Source organism: Hoplias malabaricus, chromosome 10 (assembly GCF_029633855.1).
Source record: "Hoplias malabaricus isolate fHopMal1 chromosome 10, fHopMal1.hap1, whole genome shotgun sequence".
In the NCBI taxonomy this organism is placed as follows: domain Eukaryota; kingdom Metazoa; phylum Chordata; class Actinopteri; order Characiformes; family Erythrinidae; genus Hoplias; species Hoplias malabaricus.
The window spans coordinates 28650781-28674537 of NC_089809.1; the positions used below are offsets into that span (position 1 = coordinate 28650781).

The window sequence follows — 23757 nt, forward strand, 5'->3', positions numbered from 1 at the left end:
GGCCTTCTGCTGCCTCAGGGTTCACCCGTATTGTGCATTCTGGGGTGCTATTCTGATCAACTTTGTTGTAAACTGTGGTTAGGTGAGTTGTAACTATCCTGTCAGCTCCAACAAGTCTTTCTAGTCTCCCCTGACCACTCTTGTCAAGAGTTTCCACCCAAACACCTACCTCTTCCTGAAGGGTTTTTCTCCATGTTGCAGAATAGAAACCTCATAGCAGCAAGCCAGTCAATCAGGCATTTCTTAAGTACACCGAACACCTTTTTTTCCCCATTCTGATAGTGGCTATGAAATTGAACTGAAGCAACACAGAGCAACATCTACAACACTTTATGAAGTACAGCACTGCTACCATGTAATGATTGAATGACTGAATATATATAAATATATATATATATATATATATATATATATATATATATGAAGTTATGTAATAACATAATTTAGGACCATGCCCAAACTCCTCCTCTCAGCCCTATATATACCCTGCAAATTCACGTCATTCATCGCTTCATTTAGTTTCATTAGTTGGATCTCGACTCGACTGCTCCACTAAGTCAGCTCTCTCCTCCGCGCTGGGTCATTCCTGCTGATCCCCATATTCGGAGCCGTGTTCGGCCATTATCAAACCCACTGAGCCTCCTGTTTTAAAACTTGCTCCCACCTCCACCCCGTCTCCACCCTTTTCTAATATTCATTTATCCAATGGGGGTCTGGCTTCATAAGCATTCATAAGCCACCCTTTACTCCTCCTCAAAGACTTCTGAGTTCACCTCCCCATTTCAGCCTCTACGGGCATGGTCCGTACTAGCAAAATATATTTTGTAGATGTTCCTGCCTTATTTGTGTCTGGAACCCATGTCTTAGTCTCTGGTGCATTAAGGGTGCAAGTTGCAGTCGCATAAAGGCACATTTTGTGCTTCACCTCTGTTCCAACATACATCTGACCTTTTATCTCGCTGTTATATTGTCGATGCTGATGTTGTGTATATTGTCATATTCTATGCTGTGTGTATGTTTGCCTCTTGGCTACAGCACAGTCCCCAGTACCCAGCCAGGACATATACACAGCCACTTACACTAGTTCTGTATCAGAACAGCCTCTGATCTGCCAGTCCATGCTGGATCCTCAGCTAGCTGTAACTCTTTGGAATTGTGGCTAAAGCAGGACACATGGGCTGGATAGGAGTGAATATAGTGGAATTAACTGTCTTTAGCCTTCCTCCATCTTCCTCCCTCCCTCCCTCCCTCCCTCCCTTCCTACTTCGCTCGATCCTGCTGCTGCTGTTTGGAGGTGCAGCGCTTACGGAGGGCTTTGATGTGTGCTTTAGCAGCGCAGTGGGTCCGTCTGTCAGTCAAAGCCAGGGACTGAGGGTGTGTTTGTATGTATGTGTATTTCTGTGAGTGTGTGTTTGCGTGTGCATGTGTGTGTGTCTTTGTATTTGTGTGTGACAGCAGCACAAACAGGGCATTACTGCATCACTGTCAGACACACTCACTGCAGGAGCTCTCCTGTGCTTATTCAAATAGGCGGGCATTGGCAACCGTTGCTGACAGTACTGACTCACACACACACACACATGCACACACACACACACACACACAAAGAAAAAGAGAGAAACAAGCTTCCTCTTAGCTGAACCACCCAGCAAATCTCTGAGACATCTCTGTCACATTACAGTATGTGTTAATGTATCAGGTTTAGAGCAGAATTAGAAAATGGTTACCATCTTTCTGCCCTTCTCTTCGTTGCTTATTATTTGCCGTTCTATATCATTTCCTAAGAAACATAAACCAAAGACACTGATTTCTTACTTCTCTCTATCAGAACATTATTCTCTGGTCTGTAGAGTCAATATTTCTATTTTCATCCTAAAACTTATCAAACCACATATATTAAGACATTTCTGAAATCCATAAAATCTGCAAGTTTTTACAGTAACCTCTTGTCATATTATGAAAGGTCATGTGCTTTGATAAAGCAGCTGCATTAATATACATTAGTAAGACCGCGTCCACAGGGATGAGGCTATTTTTTTATAAACAAAGTGTTTATGTCTGTGTTTTGGCTCCTGTTCGCACAAAAATGCATTTTAGCTCACTGAAAATTGAGGTTTTCGAAAACGCACTCCAAGGTTTTTTGATTTTTGAACATGCCATCGTCAGGGTTCAGGTGTGGATGAGGAACACTGTGACATTTTCTGAACTTGCTAATTTCTCTTAGATAAGTAATTTCATGACTATCGTAGTGCACTACATAGGGACACCTCTGTGTTTCTCCAATGCTTTGTGGTGTTTTGATGTCTCTCATAAAGGGGGACTGGACATTTTCATATTGGGGATATTTTCAAAAGTGGCCATTCTTAAAAACGATTATTTTCTTGTGAATGCTAACAGATAGAAGTGGAAAACATCAAAAATAAACTGGACTCACCAGATTCTGAACGTGATTCTGTGTCCACTTTATTTCACTTTTGATTACATAGTCATGTGCTAGCTGTGCATTGGTCAGAGTGAGAGATATTTCCCTGGCTATTCTAATAATAATTTATCACATACTACAATGGTAAAATCCAACAGCTTGTTCATGCATCACATTTTTGTCAATGTGATGAAGCCTTTAATATTTGCTCTCAAGATTTTAATGACAACAAAAGGTAGTAAACACAGTCTGGAATATAATATGTGGAGTTTAATAAAATATTATCTAATATCGGGTAATAAACATGGCCTGTGAGACGGCATGCTTTCAGTCAGGTCCCTTTTTTATACACCTTCCTAATTTCATCACATACACGAACTAGAGCCTCAGAGATTTATTATGGAACACTAAATGATCTAATAAATCTTGGGAGTGCAAGTTAGTGTTGTGGTTCTATAACCTAATTAAAGAATATGAATGATGCACTGCCTACTGTAAGTCTCCAGCAGAGTTTTGCTGTGTGTATTACAGAGAGGTTACTCAGCCAAGCATGAGGTGCGGCAGTTCCACTTCACATCGTGGCCTGAGCACGGGGTTCCGTACCACGCCACAGGTCTGCTGGCATTTATCCGCCGAGTCAAAGCCTCAACACCCGCTGATGCAGGACCGGTAGTGGTTCATTGCAGGTACCCAAACATTCTTTTTCAGTAAAACAAAAGAGAATAAGAGTACGCATGTGTACTATAGTGACATTAAGACACATAAAATATCTTTCACCAACTGAGCTATAAGTTAGGCTTCTGTTGTAAGCCTCAAATTAAATATAAGCTTTAGGTGCCCACATCTGCTAGAAAATGACAACATATGTTTTTGGTGGGTTTTTCCACTGCCGTGAGAAATTGGAAAGTCTGTCCATAATTGCCTGTTCAACAACCTGAAATTGCCAATTTCCCATTTACTCCTATTGTAAACACTGAAATTAGAATCAGTTAAATCCTACCATAATATCATTCAGTGAAATATTATTATAAGCTGCTTTCAAATATGATTTACAGAGACTTACACCCCCATCCAAGTGCTTAACTCCTTAGGATTAACATCTGTGACTGTGTGCCATAGTATCGGGGCTGGCAGGACTGGCTGCTACATCGTTCTGGACGTCATGTTGGACATGGCAGAGTGTGAGGGAGTGGTCGACATCTACAACTGCGTAAAGACACTCTGCTCACGTCGCATCAACATGATCCAGACTGAGGTGGGAGCACACACACACACATATACATGCCTACACACATTTACAGTTCAGAGTAGATGGGAAAGCACAGATAGGGAGAAAAGTTGCTTTCATTTACATAGTCATATAATTGGTGGGAATGAATATTTAGCATTTTTAGCCTGGGAGTGTGTTTTACAGATGACTGTGTGCACAAACCAACTGATAAAGATCACTGCCACCTCTCTGCTTTGTGTAGGCGTGTGTCTCGCTTTAGATCTCCCTCTCTTTTGCATATCCAAACTTTATTATGTAAATCCGACATTCATTTGGCTGTTTATTACATTTGTAATTGTTTACTAGATGCTTTAATTAAATCCATCCTGCATGTGTTTGTTTGTTTAAATCTATTTATGTTTGCACATGGTGCACTTTGAAATGCACCGCACGTTATAGCAAATGTTTAATTTAGATCAGGGCAGGTTAGACCAACTCTGTTCGCCAGCTTTTATTATATTTAATCAGACAATATCACATAATTTCTCTCTCTCTCTCTCTCTCTCATTCCACCACAGGAGCAGTACATTTTCATTCATGATGCCATCCTGGAAGCCTGTCTGTGTGGAGAGACAGCTATTCCAGTGAACGAGTTTGCTCTCACCTACAAAGATATGCTGAGGGTTGACTCTCAGAGCAACTCCTCACAGCTCCGAGAAGAGTTTCAGGTCAGCCTCCTGCCTCACATATTCTGCTCCTCTAGTACATATATCACTGTGATTCTGATCTTATTATCAGCCTTAGATGTTCCACCGACCGAGCTAGAGTGACTATTTCTGTATGCACCAAGATGGCCACAGCTATTGGACTGTGGCAGTTACCTCCTTATTTCACTGTCCTCACTGTCACACATACTTACATTTACATGCAAGGGGTTTTGCAGACAGTCAAATGCACAGCGAATTACAGCCAAGAGCACTTAAAGGTATAGCAGGTTTTCTTGCTTGAGCTGGGAACTTTGCTGTGTGTTGTGTCAAAAATATGAGATAACGTTTGCTGGTTTAAAAAGTGATATTATAATAATTTAAATTACTGTTGCCAATCTAATTGTATGATCATTACAAGAATATTGTGTTTTATATTAATTTTAAATCATTTGCTTGGGAGATTGTTTTAAGGCAATATGGCTATGAAGTGGGGCGGCACGGTGGCGCAGTAGGTAGTGTCGCAGTCACATAGTTCCAGGGACCTGAAGTTTGTGGGTTCGATTTCTGCTCCGGGTGACTGTCTGTTGGTGTGTTCTGCCTGGGTTTCCTCCGGGTGTTCCGGTTTCCTCCCACAATCCAAAAACACAGGTTGTAGGTGGATTGGCGACTCAAAAGTGTCCGTAGGTGTGAGTGAATGTGTGTGTGTGTTGCCCTGTGAAGGACTGGCGCCCCTTCCAGGGTGTATTCTTGCCTTGCGCCCAATGATTCCAGGTAGGCTCTGGACCCACTGTTACCCTGAACTGGATAAGCGATTACCGATAATGAATGAATGAATGAATTAATGATATGAAGTTTGGCTCTAATCCTGACACAGAGGTCTCTGTCAGCAAAGTCTATATTCTATAACCTTGTATCCGTCTATAGTTACACACTTCGTCTGGCAATAACCTACAAGATAGACTTTATCAAATGTAATCAAAGTGGGATTTGTCGATCATGTATAAACCACTCCTCTGAGCCCAACTTCTGTATCTGTTTGTAAATGTCGTCTGAGCTTAGCTTGGCAAGGACATGCAGAAAATCCAGGCTTACCGTATATACACACACACGCTTATTGCTGTTTAAGTTTAAAAACCACTCCCATTGAAACGCATGGGTGTGGACAGTCCCCTGAGTTGCCTCAAGTGTTTTAAAAAGGGCTAGCTTTAGTTCCACAATCTTAATCATGCCTTCCACATGCTAATTAGGGGGAACATAATTAAATGATTATTTGCATAATCCAGTCCAGATGATTAGTGAGAATATAACTATAGATAGTGACTATAAATTCTTGGGCCTGTGGCACCCAGATGGGAACAGGTTTCCGTTTTGAGTTCTTCTAAATGTTTTTTCAACAAACCCTCTTTGGGAATTCTCCTCCCAGTGCTGGTCTCATTTTGGTCATTAAGGGTCTGGCTTGAACCATCCTGAATAATTCCAATCCAAAATAATAAATATAGGCTGTGCTAAGTGCCTGTGTTAGAGGAGAGGATGAGAACCCATTAGCTTTTTTTGCACTTATTTATTATATGTATATTTTTATAACACATATTCAGTGCACTGTGGATTATCAAGTAGGTAATTGACTCATTGATTCGTGCAGAAGCCTCTGATGAATCGATAAAACCCCAACTCAAGTCTTGTCCAAGCATGTGCAATGAAAATGCTGATTTTTTTAGGACCCTGAAAAAAATCCTGGCAGGGCCAATCAATTCTGCAGGCAATGTCACCTGCAAATGTGGGGCAGCTATAGCATAAAAGTGCACTTAGAGGTCATTCGTTTGATTCCCTGGAACCGCAGGGAGGAAAATAGGGGATGGGGTGTGATAGAACAGAGCTTCTCGCCTCTCAGGATTAACACCTGGACTGCCCTCGAGCAAACCACCTAACCAAAAAGTGCTCCCATGCTCTAAGGTAACTTCCCACTGCTCCAGGTGTGTTTGTGCTCACTGCATGTGTGTGTGTGTGTGTGTGTTTACTGCCACAGATGGTTTAAATGTGGAGTCCTAATTTTCTCAAATGGGATAAATGAGATAAATCACTACTCATTCTACATAATCAGATGCTTAACGTGGTTAATATTTAAAGAGTGACCCAATAAAATGAATAAAGCTGAAAAAAATTCAGACCATTGCCGTAACCCAAAAACGCCACAGCTGTATCTTTGAGTTTTATTTTTCATCATCCATAAGCCACCCACACTGAGCTTCACTCACATGTCCCCAAAAAGACCCCTGTTATGACAGTATCCTTAAAGAGTTGAGCAGACTATTTATCTTCCACTGTAACTTTTTTACCCATAACAGTTATGTCACGTATCATGAACATTTTAGGACAAGATATTATATAGCCTCACCCTAAACCTAGTGACACACCAGGAGAGCTTCATGGTCACCATGGTCTTGGGAAGAAAACAGGAAGGTCTTATATAAATAATGACATGCATGCATCAAATAGTGGAACCATAGTTCAGAGCCAGGATACCTTCAGAAGGTATAATAGTGTGAGTGTAAGTCTTACTCATTAAACCATCACAGACTCCTGTGTAGTGTAACTACCTCTCTACCGAGGTCTCACCCTAAACTCTATGATCATACAAGTCCAGAATTGTAACGGCAGCAATAATGAAATTTTCTTTCTTATAATCATAAGAACTCTTCTTTTCACTTTACAATCAAATCTAATCAAGGCACATATGAATACAGTGCAGTCCATGTGTAATTTGACAGTGACAGTGTTGCTTTGTCCCTGCACTCTAGCACATTAGATTCAAAATTATACAGTGACAATGAGGTCAAAATGCAGAAGGTCAGCTTTAATTCAAGGGCATTTGCATTTATATTGGACAAACCTTATATCCCTTTTTAGACACAGTGGTCCATTTTACAGAGACATATTCTGGTCAAATCTGTGGTTAGGCTTCTGCTGATGTGTAGAAGCCTCACTTTAGAGAATAAAGCTAGCACTTAAAGGTTATCTTATCCAAGGCTAAATTCCAGGCTGCCAGTTAAGAGCTCCAGTATTGATTGGAAAGGATAGCATATCAAAGAAATGCGGCACTAAATCAGTGCCCCCCCCCCCAACCCCCTCTTTCCTTCCTCCCCATTTTAACTCTTGTTCTGCAGCTCAATTTAATATGCACCATATGAATTATAGAGCGTTTATCACGGGTGTCTTTCTCAGGCGGAAGAAAGAGACATGGCAATGTCTCTGGATTACAGAGGGCAGATTGCTGTTTGACAGCAGGATGTTTTTGCACGCTTTGATCCAGCAAACCCATCAGTGTGACATTCACACTGGCATCCTTTTTCAGCACTCTAAGTCTCTGTGTACACGTTTTACTATGCAGGGAGGAAAACACATTACCACAGTCAATAGCTTTTCTATTAGCATTTCTCTTATGTATTTACACTATTCATTGGAGACCAGTGGGTTGCTTTCCCGGCATTAACAGCAGGCAGGAGTTTGTACACAGAAGTCATCAGAGAGAAGGCTGTAGGTATGCCACATTCCTGTTTTTAATGGTGCTCTTTTATGATAGGATCATAACGCACCTATTCATAATGTATGAGCCTGGCCTGATTTCCAGTTTTTGTTCAATAATTTCAGAGGCAGTGTGCACGCGTTGATATGAAATGCTTTTTAAAGTCAGATCCAAAAGCTGCAGTCAGCAGTGGTGAAGGCCCCCATCTGCAGTTGCCAGATGCACAATGCTGTTTGTATAAAGTGTAAATCATCATAATCATCCCAATGGCATCTCTCATACCCTCCGTCTCGCTGCTTTTCCCCATCAGCTTTCAGTTTCCTCTCTCTCTCTCTCTCTCTCTCTCTCTCTCTCTCTCTCTCTCTCTCTCTCTCTCTCTCGTGCTCTCTCTCTCTTTCGTGCTCTCTCTCTCGTGCTCTCTCTCGTGCTCTCTCTCTCTCTCTCTCTCTCTCTCTCTGTCTCTCTCTCTCTCTCTCTTCTTTGTTTGTTTTTGTGCTATTTGCCTGTGTGTTTCACCACCTGTTTGTCTCACACTCTACTGTACCTTCCTCTCCATCTCATGCTCTCTCCCTACTATTTTTCTTTCTTTTACTCTCACTCCTGCCTCATCCTCACTTTCTCACAACGTGGTTGGGATATTTACATTTGTGAGATTTCCCCACTTTTCCCCTGGTATTTACTCCAGCAATATGCCGAGCTGTCATTCAGAGTAGAATCTTTGAACTAATAATAAAAATCCTTTCATAATGCAATAAAGCAAAGGGCCACAAGAAGTCATGCGTTACATTGAATGTATGATGTATGTGGTGTGGCATGGTGTGGCAACAAAATACAATTTGATAAAATACAACAATGTTAAATAAATAACAGCATTTATTAATAAAAATAATCATTGTTCCTTCGAGCAATGCATTTTATTAACATTATTCTGTTGATGCTTATCAAAGTAATGGTCAGGTTTCTATGAACAGAACAATGGTTTTAATTCATTTCCAGAATGAAGGACCGAGTGCTGTGCAGTGATGTGTGTACAGAACTGCGCACATATTATATTATCAAATCAGCCTCTAAATGAGTAGAATTTGTTTTCATTATCAGCATCAGAAAAAGTTAGAATATATTAAGCAACCTTCCTCTTTTAACCCTTTCATCATTTGAGTCCTAAATGGAGTCAGAGCTGTGTTCTTCTAACCAAAAATTTCCCAGAGGAACTACACTTTAGGGGCGGCACGGTGGCGCAGCAGGTAGTGTTGCAGTCACACATCTCCAGGGGCCTGGAGGTTGTGGGTTCGATTCCCGCTCCGGGTGACTGTCTGTGAGGAGTTGATGTGTTCTCCCCGTGTCCGTGTGGGTTTCCTCCCACAGTCCAAAAACACATGTCGGTAGGTGGATTGGCGACTCAAAAGTGTCCGTAGGTGTGAATGTGTGTCTGTGTTGCCCTGTGAAGGACTGGCGCCCCCTCCAGGGTGTATTCCTGCCTTGTGCCCAATGATTCCAGGTAGGCTCTGGACCCCTGCGACCCTGAACTGGATAAGCGGATACAGATAATGAATGAACTACACTTTAGAAACACTACCCCAGCACTCATCAGCCTCCACACAAATGTCTTTCTCATCTAAAATGCCTTAAAGGGAATTTTCAGAGAACAGATGTAGAATAAACCACTAAGATAAAGAGGGGTAGGGAATCAAAGGAATGTAAGTGAAAATAAGATATGAAGCTTCCAAATTATATATATATATATATATAAATAAAGAGAAAATGGGTGACAAAACTGTCATGATCAAATCAACAGTATTTTAACCTTTCATACTTCCACTGTGAGAAAACTGCTCAGGGTCTGAAAGGTTGTGTAGATGAAAAGAAGAAATTACTGAAAAGAGAAGTGAAGTCATAAAAAAACAGATATTATAATTAGATGTTGTGGATTTGCATAATTTTGTGTGAAATAACCTTATGGCGTGGAGACAGGGAACAGGTGTGAGGGGGATCTATTATTCACAAAAACAGAGCATGATTAAAATGAGGGGTGTGGTGGTAAACGACAACAGAGAAGAAGCAAAAGCAATAGAAATTTTAACTTGACATAAACAAACCAAAACACGAATAATAAAACACAGAGAATTAACAGAGGAAATAACCACAACAACAAAAAGAAAATGGGACAGGAACACAGCAACACTGAAACAGAGCACAAATGCAAACTGGAACACAGAATCATGCAATAACACTGACACAATGAATATTGACTGGATGTTAAATAAATGAATAGCTGGTAAAGTATTCTAGTTTCTGCATCAGATTTTAGAACTGGAAGGGTCCATTGGGCAGAAGTAGCTGAAGTGGACCCTGCTGTCTGTTTCTTCCTCAGACTCTGAACTCAGTGACCCCTCATCTAGACGTGGAGGAGTGCAGCATCGCTCTGTTGCCACGGAACCGAGAGAAGAACCGCAGTATGGACGTTCTGCCACCGGACCGTGCCCTGGCATTCCTGGTCACCACAGAAGGCGAGAGCAACAACTACATCAATGCCGCGCTGACCGACAGCTTCCATCGGCCAGCGGCCTTCATAGTGACCCCACACCCTCTGCCCGGCACCACTGCGGATTTCTGGAGGCTGGTGTTCGATTATGGCTGCACCTCCATAGTCATGCTCAATCAGCTGAACCAGTCGAACTCAGCCTGGGTGAGTCATGAATAATGAAGTGTTTGGGCACAGACTTAAGACTTTTTTGTACTTCTCTGTCTGTAAATATTTTGCGCCTCTCTTTATGGAGGTTCTCTTTGTTTCTGTTGAGACTCAGCAGACTTCTCTAATCCATTGTCCTCTTCCCTTCATGTCTTGGTGTGTGCTCACACAGCACCATTTACTCAGTGTCATTCTGTCTTCCTTTCTCTTCATTTAGTACTCAAGTGGATTAGAGCTTATTTCCTCTCTCTATTTCACCCCCAAAACACAGCCCATGAACACACACATGCCGTCGCTCTCCCTGCATCAATCTCTCACCCTTCCGCTCTTGTTTTCATGTTCTTTTTCTCTCCTTCATCTCTCTCTCTCTTTCTATCTCTCTCTCTCTCTCTGCAAAATCCTTGTGTATTAATATTTATCTCCTTGCTTGTGTCTCAGCTTTAATACAGCTCACTCTGTGAAGACAACAGTGTCTGAGCATTATCACTCTTTCTACCCTGTTGTCTCATTATAGCCCATCTCTCTTTCTTCCGCTTTCTCTCGCTCTCCCTCTCTCTCTCACTAAATTTCTCATTACTGTCTGTTATTGAATGCTGCTGGCATTTAAATCCTGTCCTCTTTTTGCTGCTCAGTTTCTCATTGTGCAGGACACTGTCTTACTGCTGCAGAGAACTTCATGTGACTTGTATTGTTTAGCCAATTCTTTGTTCTGCTCTAATCCTGGAGCTAAGACTATAACATCTTCTGCCTGAAAGGCACTTGACCTTCATGAAAAAAAAACAGATTCTTCTCAAATATTAATACATATATATATAATTTGTTTTCCTCAATTTCTTCCCTACTTTCTTCTTTCTCTTGCTGTTTCTCTCTGTCTAGCCATGTGTCCAGTACTGGCCAGAGCCTGGACTACAGCAGTATGGACCCATGCAGGTGGAGTTCCTCTCCATGTCTGCAGATGAGGATATTATCACTCGACTGTTCCGTGTCAAAAATGTCACGAGGGTGAGTCCCACCATCCACTCTACACTGCAAACTGTCACTGTCCAAACGAATTCATGTGCCATCGGAATGGTGACTTTAAAGGAGTCCATTTGATTTGGAACTAGAACTATGTGCCGAGTATATTTAACTGATTACAAAGGAGAATTTTATATCCATTTTGTTATATAGTGGGATGAGATTGTTCCAGAAAATGAATGAATGAATGTTTGGTAATCTATCGTTTCAAAGGATCTATCCTGTGGATCTCCTGGAAAGAATTATTCTAACACAAGAAATGTATGTATGACATAAATTCCAAAACATTGTGAGTGGTTCCTTCGTGATTTGAGGTACAGTGCCAGCAGGATAAAATGTAAAGTGTTACGACTTCACAGCGGGGCACATGCTTTCATATGATTCCAGGACACTGTGGGTTCAGAAGCTTTCACATTCCTTCATCTAGCACCAAAGTATGGTAGATTAAAAGTCTGACACCTTCAGAACCTCTGCCATGTTTTTGCCACTCTTGACAGACATCTTCTATGTTTTGCCATTTCATTCATCCAAAATTAATAAGCCATTACCAGCAATTCATTAGAGGTTTTATCAGATACTTTTTAAATTTAATCGAAATCAGAAATAGTTCAAGGTGTGAAACTCCAAAATAGATTTCACTGCAGTTTTTTCTTCTACAATAATAAATTACATATCTAAGCTCTCATCTCTAAACTTCATTATTTCTTTTTTTTTCCACTTTGGAAAATTACTTTGGTGTGATTAAGTGCAATAATCTTATTGCAGAAAACTCACCTTTGTAGTAAAAAAAATACAGTGAATTAGCTCAGAGTAATTTCCTGCAGGCTTTATCTCATTTGTGCCTGGATACAAATGAATATGATAAGCGGTACTTTTCTTCTGAATCCTCTTTTCTTTCCTACTGTTTTTCCTCTTTAAGAATAGACATACGTTCTGAGTTTCAAGAGATTGTGAAATTGTGGCTTATGTTGATTTGTGGACGGCATTTTTTCGAACTGTAGCTGTTGGTGCAGGTCAGTGGAGCTTGGCCATAATGATTAAAATGTGTTGTGGTTTTGTAATGGTTTTATAATCACATAATGCATTGGTGAATTAAATAGGTTTTTATTATTATTATAATTTCTGTATTTTCTGATTTTAATAAGCTGAATATTATGTGGAATGGTTGTTCATAATGCAAACCTACGGTCAAGAGCAAATGTAATTATAATAGTATAATTATTTCCAGAACTTCATTGTTCCATGAAGAATTTTGGACCGTAGGAACAGCCAGTGTACTGTAATTTTGTCCAGATCTATTTTCATATTAAGGACAGCAGTATGGAATACAATATCAGAAAAAATATACAAGCACATCTCTTTAGAATTACTTACAGACACAGTGTTGTTTGATATAAGGTGTGATCCTTTAGATGTGTGGTTTCTACAGGCATCGTTCTTCAAAGTGTGATACAAATTTTTTGCAAAATTCTTTCAGCCAGCAAACACATTACTACGTATATGGCAAGAGTGAAATTGAGAATTGGCCAATTTTTTATTTTTTTTTATACCAGACTATCAATTTTCGGTTGCCAGAAACTGAAAGAAGTGAAACACACTGAAGCTGAAGTGTTAGCACCTGTGTGTCCAGTATCATTCACATTTACAGGCATTTGGCAAAAACACATAACCTTACATTTTTATTCATGTTACAGGGCTAGTCTAATGCAGCAAAAGGAGTCTTCCCCAAGGACTCTTTCTGGTATATCATAGTAGGAGTGCCAAGCAAGGGAATTGAACACCAATTTGCCATTTGGAGAACAGCAATGTTGCCCACTACTAAACAAACCAACCCACAAACAAGCCACACCCCACAGCCCCTCTGTATTGTGAGGGACATTTTTCATAATCCTGTAGATAAGGAATGCACACTGACGAACATGCCACAAAAGGTCAAGCTTGTGATTTTCAATTTGCCAGAGCTGAGTATTAAAAAAAAATACTTTTACTGGATGTGTCATAATGCTCTCCTTGCCGATGAAACATAAAACTGGCCAGTGCTTTTTTCTTTTTCGTTTTTAGTGTGTACATAACATGCTGTTTTATTCCAGTGGAGGCTGTGATATACAGAACACAGGCAGCACTCTGAGTGAAAGCAGAAAAGATGACATGGCTGTCATCAGACAAAATAAATAGGCTGTCACATTGGCCTTTTCCTCACCATTGTGAATGGCTTGTCTGTTGTACACATCTGTCAGGGGGAGGTTGTTTGTTGGTGGGTGTGTGGTCGGCTCTCTGGTTGTTTGTGTTTCTGTGTTGTTGGAGAGGTTGAGGGTATGGTTGGTCAGACATTGTCTATATCTAGAATGTCCTGCTGTCCTGCTGTGTGACAAGCAGTAGCTTAAGAGCAGACTTGTGATATGATACAGTATTTCTAGCTGCCTGTCATCCTACCTAGTGTCATACTAGCTTAGAAACAGACCAGAGCTCACACAGACTCACACAACACATCAAGGTTATTTCACTGCATCTGTACTGGCAAAGAATCTAAGCTATAAACCAAGAGCTATAATAGCTACATTCTTTCATACTTCTATTCATTTTCTGTAGCTGCTTTATCTAGTTCAGGGTCATGGTTCTTCCAGAGCCTGCCTGGAATCTCTGGGCTCAAGGCAGGAATACACCCTGGATGTGGTGCCAGTCCACACACTCATTCACACTTAAGCTCACCTAATCCACCCACATGTGTTTTTAGACTGTGGTAGGAAACTGGGTCTTCTGGAGGAAATACACACAGACACTGGGAGAACACACCAAACTCCTCACAGCCAGCAACTTGAGGCAGGGTTTTGAATCTCGACCCCAGGGTTTTGAATCTTACTCTTACTTACGCTTACTTTAATTCTCACTATACTCTTGCTACAGTTTAGAAAGAATGCATGTGTTTCTGTGCAAACTTCCATTATGACAAGGAGTCAAAAAAGGCATATGGCCTTAGGAAGACTTTATGGATCAAAGGAAATTGACAGAAAGTTTCAAATTTGCATATCAAACAAAGAGGCCGCTGCAGATATCAGAAAACAATTGACTGTACACTGCAGAGCCCTTCAGCAATATTTAGTGGAATTGGGATTAGTACTTGGATTGTGAAATGTCAATCAATCAAACCTTTATTTGGTTTGATTTTCTCACGTAGTAGGAGTCAAAGTGCTTTACAAGAAATATACACTGTAGTTACATTGAGCCAAGATAAAAATCTAGATAATAACATTATATATAAAAGGTAAAAACTGAAATAGAAATTTTTTTTTACTATGTTGATAATTGAAATTCATAATAAAACACTATCGAGTGACAGCCCTGAACAACATTTCCTTCACTTTAGAGTTGCACTCAGCAGTGGTCACTGTGTCCATGTCAATGTGCAAGGTGCCCGAGAATAGTCTCCGGGGTTTGTCTCAAGTCTGGACATTAATCCTGCTTGTGTTTGGGGCCAGAGGAGTGAGTACATTAGGGCCCGTGTGTCTTTCTCCGGTGTTTCTCTTCGCCCATAGACTCATTCATCACGACTCAGACCCTGCTGAGTTTGCACTCCAGAGAGCTCAGCATGGGCAAAAATTCTGTGCTGCTGCATACACTCATAAACATGCTCAGAAATTCAAACCGCGTGATTCATTATTGGTCCATTTCTCTTGTCCATGGTTAGCTCCAGGAGGGTCAGCTGGTTGTGTGCCAGTTCCAGTTCCTGCGATGGTCAGCATACCGTGATGTTCCAGACTCCAAGAAGGCCTTCCTCAATCTGCTGGCCCATGTGCAGAAGTGGCAAAGAGAGTGTGGTGAGGGCCGCACTGTGGTCCACTGCCTGTGAGTAAACACAGACTCTGACAGAATCTTTCTCTCTCTCTCACTCTCTCTGCCATTGCTACTCCGAGATCAACACTAAAGAAACTGCACTATATATCTTGTGAAGGAGGATAGGAAACCACCTACAGCTCACTCTGTGAAGACAACAGTGTCTGAGCATTATCACTCTTTCTACCCTATATTTGAGGATCAATTTTTACCTCTCCAGTCTGTTTGCACGCAGGAAACCAGTCTAATGTGTTTACAAAACCCAGGTGTCAGTAAACGAGTTAAAAACAAAGTGGCTCTGTCAGACATAGGCTTCCTCTCTCTTAATCACGGCAGACAAACGGCTGAGAGAGAAATCCAAAGGTTGAAAAGCAGGAACCGAGATGTGGATATTGCTTTATTCCTGCTCCACAGGTGGGTAAAATGGACTTATTTATGTTGGTTCGGATTATTTAAGTTGGGACTGAATCCAAATTCGGCAGATACCTAACAGCATGAAAGTAAACACGAATGAAAGTGCTACAAACCTAAACAATTCGAGTTACAAATAAGTTTCTGTTGTAATTCAAACAGTGAATAAAAATTTGCAGACACCACATACAAACAACAGTCAGTTTTCTCCTCAAACATTTCAACTTAAAAGACATGGAACTCCTGAATGTAAACAAACCAGAAAGAACTACAGTTCCCCACAGTTGTAGACATTGCCTTTAATTAGTTTTATTATTATGATTCATAAAATGTTAATTTGATGTAAAACGTTTCCAATCTAAAATTGGAATGACCACACCAGTGAGCTATAGGCATTCCACATCTTAAATAAGCCTCCCCTAATCATACTTGTTTAGTCATTTTCTATGTAGAACCTACAGGGGTTGGACAATGAAACTGAAACACCTGTCATTTTAGTGTGGGAGGTTTCATAGCTAAATTGGACCAGCCTGGTGGCCAATCTTCATTAATTAATCACATTGCACCAGTAAGAGCAGAGTGTGAAGGGTTAATTAGCAGAGGGTAAGAGCACAGTTTTGCTCAAAATATTGCAATGCACACAACATTATGGGTGACATACCAGAGTTCAAAAGAGGACAAATTGTTGGTGCACGACTTGCTGGTGCATCTGTGACCAAGACAGCAAGTCTTTGTGATGTATCAAGAGCCACAGTATCCAGGGTAATGTCAGCATACCACCAAGAAGGACGAAACACATCCAACAGGATTAACTGTGGACGCAAGAGGAAGCTGTCTGAAAGGGATGTTCGGGTGCTAACCTGGATTGTATCCAAAAAACATAAAACCACGGCTGCCCAAATCACGGCAGAATTAAATGTGCACCTCAACTCTCCTGTTTCCACCAGAACTGTCCGTCGGGAGCTCCACAGGATGTACACGGCCGGGCTGCTATAGCCAAACCTTTGGTCACTCATGCCAATGCAAAATCTTGGGCTGTGGACAATGTGAAACATGTATTGTTCTCTGATGAGTCCACCTTCACTGTTTTCCCCACATCCGGGAGAGTTATGGTGTGGAGAAGCCCCAAAGAAGCGTACCACCCAGACTGTTGCATGCCCAGAGTGAAGCATGGGGGTGGATCAGTGATGGTTTGGGCTGCCATATCATGGCATTCCCTTGGCCCAATACTTGTGCTAGATGGGCGTGTCACTGCCAAGGACTACCATTCTGGAGGACCATGTGCATCCAATGGTTCAAAAATTGTATCCTGAAGGTGGTGCCGTGTATCAGGATGACAATGCACCAATACACACAGCAAGACTGGTGAAAGATTGGTTTGATGAACATGAAAGTGAAGTTGAACATCTCCCATGGCCTGCACAGTCACCAGATCTAAATATTACTGAGCCACTTTGGGGTGTTTTGGAGGAGCGAGTCAGAAATCCCTCTGACCACTGTGCAGGACTTGTATATGTCATTCCCAAGACGAATTGACACTGTATTGGCCGCAAAAGGAAGCCCTACACCATACTAATAAATTATTGTGGTCTAAAACCAGGTGTTTCAGTTTCATTGTCCAACCCCTGTACATCTTAGACAAGAAGCTATGAACACATAAGTTCACCATAAAACGTTTATGACATAAACCTGTGCACACATCCTGACAAAAGTAACTAAAGAACAATGAGTAATGGAAGTGTTAATAAGTGTTTACCTAGGCATTGTTAGCTGTTTTACGTTTAAGGTTTTATCTGGGTGTCATGTAGCATTATGAACACTAACATAAATTGTCACCCAACATTTACAAACTAGCCTAAATATAAGCTCAGATTAAGTTAAAATTAAGTTATTAACTCAGTAACTTCCAAATAATTGTGTATTTCAAGCTCTAGTTTTCATCCAAAGGTTTTTATTAATATACTATTATTAATAATATAATACTATTAATAGTGATAAGTTTTCCATCTGAAAGTGTGGTGTGGCAAAAGTTAATCAAGAGCACTATTCTATCCTGAATGAAAATGACTCACTAATATATTTTATCTTCTCTCTCTCACTCTCTCTCACACACACACTCTAACACAAGCATGGTCACCTACTTCCTCGACATCAAAGAGAAATTCTAGCCACTCAGATACCTGCAGTCACGATACTCACATCCACAGAAACAACTGTGTGTGGAGGCAGGGAGTTATGTGGAATGCTCCTCATTTGTGCCCTCGGGCATGTGCAGCTTCTACTGAAAGCACATCACTCAGAGCTGTCACACAGTGTTATTCCCCCGCAAGCAGAGGGAAAGAGATTATGGAGATGAAATCAATTATGCTCTAATACTGAATACAGTAGCCTCTCTCAGCTCTGCATCCGGAGCTGCCAAGTCTCTGACTGCGATTGATTATCCCACTATGACCTTATCAGCCTACAGCCGCCTCTCCACTCTTCCCCAATAGCCCACTGAATGCTGTTTGCTCAGGTGGTTTGAATATAAATGTGAAATACCAAATGAAAAGTGGTTATTACTGGACACCAACTTAAACCAGATCTCAGTGCATATGTGTTACTTTACCCTCTGCTCTCTCCTGAAATCATATACTGTGCAAATGACCAGGGCTTGGTAGTTACTAGAAATTTCAGTGCAGTTCTATGAGTTGCTCAATACATCAAAGTCATTTTTTGAGCTGACACACTGACCCTTAAAGGGGACATATTATGAATAAAGCAGTTTTTGAGTGCATTAGCACATTAATTTGGGGATCTGGAGCCCGCAGAAATATTCAGTGCATGTATTGTGATCTCCCTAAGTCAGAAAACATCTGAGTTATTCTGATTTTGTGCTGCTTCTCACAAAGAGTGCAGAGACATTATAGTTGCTTCCTCCTCAGAGTCTCTCCAATCACAGCGCTGGACCTGTGTTTGTGGGAGAGTGCAAGTTAAACAGAGCAAAACAAGCACCATAAGAATGGACAAATAAGTGCACTTAATACATATGGCCCAAACAAGAATGGAGAAGAAAGAGAACAAAGTGAAAATGACTAAAAGCCAGAGCTTCTGCTCCTCACTCCTGTGCTCTAATGCTGAATTGAGTTATGGCTCATTTAAAGAAACAGGCCATGAAACAGGTTCTTCACTGAGACCCCAGGGAAAATATGCCCCCTTTAATCAACGTATTATTGTAGTTATTATACTATTAAGGATACTCCCTTCAGCATATGACTGTATATGTGGTAATTTACTACTATTGTCTGATTTGTTCAGGAATGGTGGAGGCCGTAGTGGGATGTTCTGTGCAGCTACTATTCTGATGGAAATGATTCAGTATCAGAACGTGGTGGATGTCTTCTATGCTGTTAAGACCCTGCGCAATGCCAAACCCAACATGGTGGAGACACTGGTAAGTGCAGAACCTTGTAATCTCAGAAAATGAGAATCACGTACTATGATATTATAATATAGTCAAATTACTGATGTGCTCTATCAGTGCTATTAAAATATGCACAATTTTTCATAGCAATTTGAGTAGGGACCAGTCTGAAATTATATCTCCTTTGAACATTTATGTCTTATTTGAACAAATTTGGCCATTTCAAATGCAGTGCACTTGTGTTATGTCTATATGAGTGGGCAAAATAAGCTAAAATTATCTATTACATTCTATAATTCAATAAGAGTAGGTTCACATTTACTGCATATGAAAATCACATCCATGTGGGAGGAAAACGAAAATAGGGTGAACACAGTTTCCAATTTTCATCACCCACATGAAAGAGACAATGGCTTCATGTTCCAAGTCCTCTGCAGCACTCTCACTCTCACAACACTGCGTTATTTCTTGTTTCAAGGGAAAGTGGAATTTTCCACTTTGCTGCTGTTTTAGTTCTTGTTTCTCCCTCAAGCACTACTCTGCAGAATTACTGACTCTATGTAATTTAGTGATAAACAATTTCATGACATTGCAGTAACTGGAAATAACTTAAGAGTTTATCAAGAGAGCCAACAATGGAATTTGCCTTTTCAAAACTTTTCAAGTCTTAGAGCAAGATAACAACAGCACAGCACACATGAACATTTGGGATTCAAACTGAACCTGCTGATACTATAAAGAGTCAAACTAGAAAAATACATGATTAGGAATGTACTAAAGTTTGTGCAGTGTGGTGAAACTTAAAGCACTGGCCCTGTCATCCCCAGTTATTCCACAGCCATCCAAGGCAGAGGTTCCAGAGGTCCCCTCACACTCTCTTCTCCAGCCACTCAGCATTCATTTCATAATAGAGCTGGGCAGTTAGCACTCCCCTCCAAATGTTTTGAGCTGTACCAATATATTTTGTCAACAGCTCAAAAAAAGAAGAAAAAAGCAGTCTCTGGCTTCACATGCTCATAGTAAATATGAAGTAGCCTTTACCTTCCAAGCTTGTTAGAATTGTGTGACTGGGCAGTCCTAGATAATGGGTTGAATGGGCAATAACTAAACCTGGGGAGAATGCAACATGGTAATGCAGTTGATCATGTCGTATAATATTAACATGTTTATAATAACACAATGGTTTATGATTAATTAAGGCACTGACACACTTCTGTGTTTTCTTGTACAACTCCTGCAGGAGCAGTATCGCTTCTGTTATGACCTGGTGCTGGAGTATTTGGAGTGCATGGATGTCAGATAGCAACATATCTTCCCACTGGCCCCTCTGTGAAGAACAGGACTGCTGGCAGATTTATTTTCTCTCTCTCTCACTCTTTGTCTCTCTCTCCCTTTCTCTATCCCTATATATATATATATATATATATATATATATATATAATGAGCCTTTTCCCCTATCCCTCTACTTCCTTTTTGTCACGAAACCTAGGAGGAAGGATAAAAACCAAAATTCAGCATATGAGCAGAGGCTCCTGCCTAGTTCTGGTTGACCCTTTATGTCATAGTTGTTGGTGGTTCGGTGTGTTGTTTTTTTTTCCCTCAGTTCTTTTTCAGTGTCTACTCCCATTCTCCCCTGGGTTCTGAGTGATCATCCTGAAATAACCCAAAGCCTGGGGTCTGACACAGAGCACGAGTGTGACTTGACTTCATTTTTGTGCTCTGTGCTGTGCTGTTACTGGAGCTGTGTAAAACCTGGAAGTTTCCCTATCCGGCTGAAATAGGAAAACGAAGCTTGCTTGGATGCATTTTCTTCATGTGCTGTTCTCTATAGCTACACATCTAAGCCCTGATCTGCCTCAGCCTTTACAAGCAGTCAGGTGGGCCAACCACCATCCACAGCAAACTGAAAACTGGATCAGCAGCCAGCTCTTCATCAACTGCCTAATCAGACAGTGATGCGCCTGCAGTGCGTCTCTCCAGCCAGCCCAAGTTTTTCAATACACGGCTTTGAACTTTTCTTTTCTAACTTGGTCTCTGGAGTGCATAAATACAGTCGTTGTGCTTGTAACTCTTACCTATGTCATGGAACTCTTGGACAACCGAGAATGAATTATTATGGTCTCGGAGGTGGAGTTGATTATTTCATAAATGGTGCCATACCCAGTATCCCTTGCCTGAAAGGAGAGCTGTCATAAAGGTGATGGCTCCACTGTGGCTTCAGTATTTTGCCGGTTTTTTCGCTTTATGTTTTGGGCTTTTTTTTTAGTTATTTTCCGGGCTTGTATATAGACTTAAGGTCTGCATATCTTCTTTTTTAAGTCTTAAGTCTGAAGAGCTAATCCGTCTTGTGCTTGCGAAGAGGAGTGCATTAGCCGGGTGCGGGCGGTCAGCATCGTCAAGGAAGAGGTGGATTACAGTCTGACCCCTGTGCCCTTGCCTCAATAGCCGCACGAGAGTAGCACTAATGGAGTTTTACAAGCTCGTTCAAAGACCACGACAAAGGTGAAATTGTACTCCAAGTGAAAAGACAGGGATGGAGTGGAGCATGGGGAGTCTGCCTCTGTCGATTTGTTACTATTTATCTTCAGACTGACTTGTGTTTTGTCAAGTGGTTTCTGTGGAACTGTTTGTGGACGTTTGGCTTTAGGTGACTGTGTAAACCGGTTCACTGAAGCAGCATTCTGATCTGACTGAAGATATGTGAAAAGATTCCTTTTGATTTTTCAGAATTAAAGTCGGTTAAGATGTCCATTTTCCATTTCACTATGAGAATGTTTCTCCGGTGTCCTTCTACCATACAGAAGACATGAGGATGGAACATATATGCATCATTATAGCACACACAGACACCATTTTGTTTTTAACAAAGTGAAACCACATACACCATTAACGCAGTAGTACATATTCAATGATAAGTTTGATCCCTTATAGTTTCGTGTTATTCACACACCTTCCATATAATGATCCTGAACTCTAGAAGAGCTAAAAATGTCATATCAGAGATCCATCACTTTTACTGTCCCACAGAGTCATGCATGCTCTCAGTACAGCTGGTTTGCGGAGTTTACAGCTGTGCATATGTCACCCCAGATGTCAGGCTGGCTTCAGAGACAGCATTGAGTGACAGTCTCTGCAGCTAACGACATCCAGCACAGTCCATGCTGCCAAGTCAAAGAGCCTCTTTAGAGAGTTGAGGGAATCACTGAATGGTCAGACAGATGGAGCAGTTTGTAACAGGGAGGAGATATTTGGAGCGAGTGCTCATACAGATAGGACAGATATGATTTGGCTGATTTCAATAAACTGTCTTTTCTTTTACAACCTTGGACTTTGTCAGAAAGTGCCTGGACACTCACATTGGAAGTGGAGAGTATGTGTACATATAGATGTATATTTGTTATGTGAATAGTATGTGAATAAACCGCTACGTGTTTGAGACAGATTTAACAAACTTAAAAAAGCAACCACAAAAAAAAAGTTGAATGTACTGTACTGTATATGACCTTCTGATTCATAACTATGCCACCAAATGATGTGATGCATCTTCAGCAAGCTGTGGATGTCACACAAGGTCCATTCCAAAGCCCCTCCATCGCGCCCGCTTGTAGCCACCCGAGTCCATGTAACCCCAGATAATTTGTCCTTCTGCCTGTCATTCCCACCTGCCTCATTCCAAAGACATATCCTCCATCTCATCTGTTCTTCTGTACAGTATGTCGTGTAATAGTCCAATGTGTTTTAAGATTGCAGAAACAGTTTGGAAGAACAGAGGACTTTTCTTTTCCATTCTGATCTTCCCTGCCCTGGAAACAACCTCTGGGCTGCTTCCTCCATGTTGACTTTTTTCTTTGTTTCTTTTGCATTTGTAAGTGTTTGTGTATGGTACTGAATGGACTGAAAAGACTACTGTGTTTTTGATCATGTATTTGTGGAGCAGGAAGGGGACACGGAGGCAAATACGTCACAGGGCTTTTGGGGGGTGGAGGGGTTTTTGTCTTTAAAAGAAGATAAATAAAAATTCTTTAACTGAGGATATGCATCTTATGGATTTTTTAGTAAACATATATCTACAAAGCCAAACAGATTAAATGAACTCTAAATGATATCACAGTCAAAACCTGTATCTCAAGTTTTTACAAATATTTTTATTTCTGTATATATAGTGTGAAAAATGAATAATAGAATACTATGGCATTACATGTGGTCAATTGTTTGCATTATTTATTTTTTCCTATATAACTGCTTCATCATGATCAGGGTCATGGTTGGTCCAGAGCCTACCTGGAACCAGGTGCAAAGCAGGAACACCAGTCATGGCCTGGCATCACATGTTCACAACTGTGGGTAGTTTCACACAGGCAATCCACCTTCCAGCATGTGTTTTTAACTGTGTGTGGAAACCAGAGCAACTAGAGGAAACCCATGCAAACACAGGGAGAACAGACCAAGATTAAGCACAGGACCCCAAAATTCTGGAGATGTGTGGCAGCAACTTAACCCTACCTGCGGCAGCAACATGAAGAATTTTACATTTCTATCTATCT

At 40.9% G+C, this 23757-nt stretch overlaps 1 protein-coding gene across 5 annotated transcripts in view; it reads left to right on the forward strand.

The window, feature by feature from the left end:
• Positions 1 to 23315, forward strand: part of ptprub (protein tyrosine phosphatase receptor type Ub) — a 220520-nt gene extending 197205 nt beyond the window's left edge. For all 5 annotated transcript variants that reach the window (XM_066682457.1, XM_066682459.1, XM_066682460.1 and 2 more), the window contains 8 exons: positions 2954 to 3108; positions 3542 to 3677; positions 4211 to 4360; positions 10234 to 10548; positions 11428 to 11553; positions 15254 to 15411; positions 19108 to 19243; positions 20454 to 23315. In XM_066682457.1, coding sequence (XP_066538554.1) covers positions 2954 to 3108; positions 3542 to 3677; positions 4211 to 4360; positions 10234 to 10548; positions 11428 to 11553; positions 15254 to 15411; positions 19108 to 19243; positions 20454 to 20516 — 1239 coding nt within the window. In that variant the 3' untranslated portion in view covers positions 20517 to 23315. The remainder of the gene's footprint in view (positions 1 to 2953; positions 3109 to 3541; positions 3678 to 4210; positions 4361 to 10233; positions 10549 to 11427; positions 11554 to 15253; positions 15412 to 19107; positions 19244 to 20453) is intronic.
• The last annotated feature ends 442 nt before the right edge of the window (positions 23316 to 23757 follow it).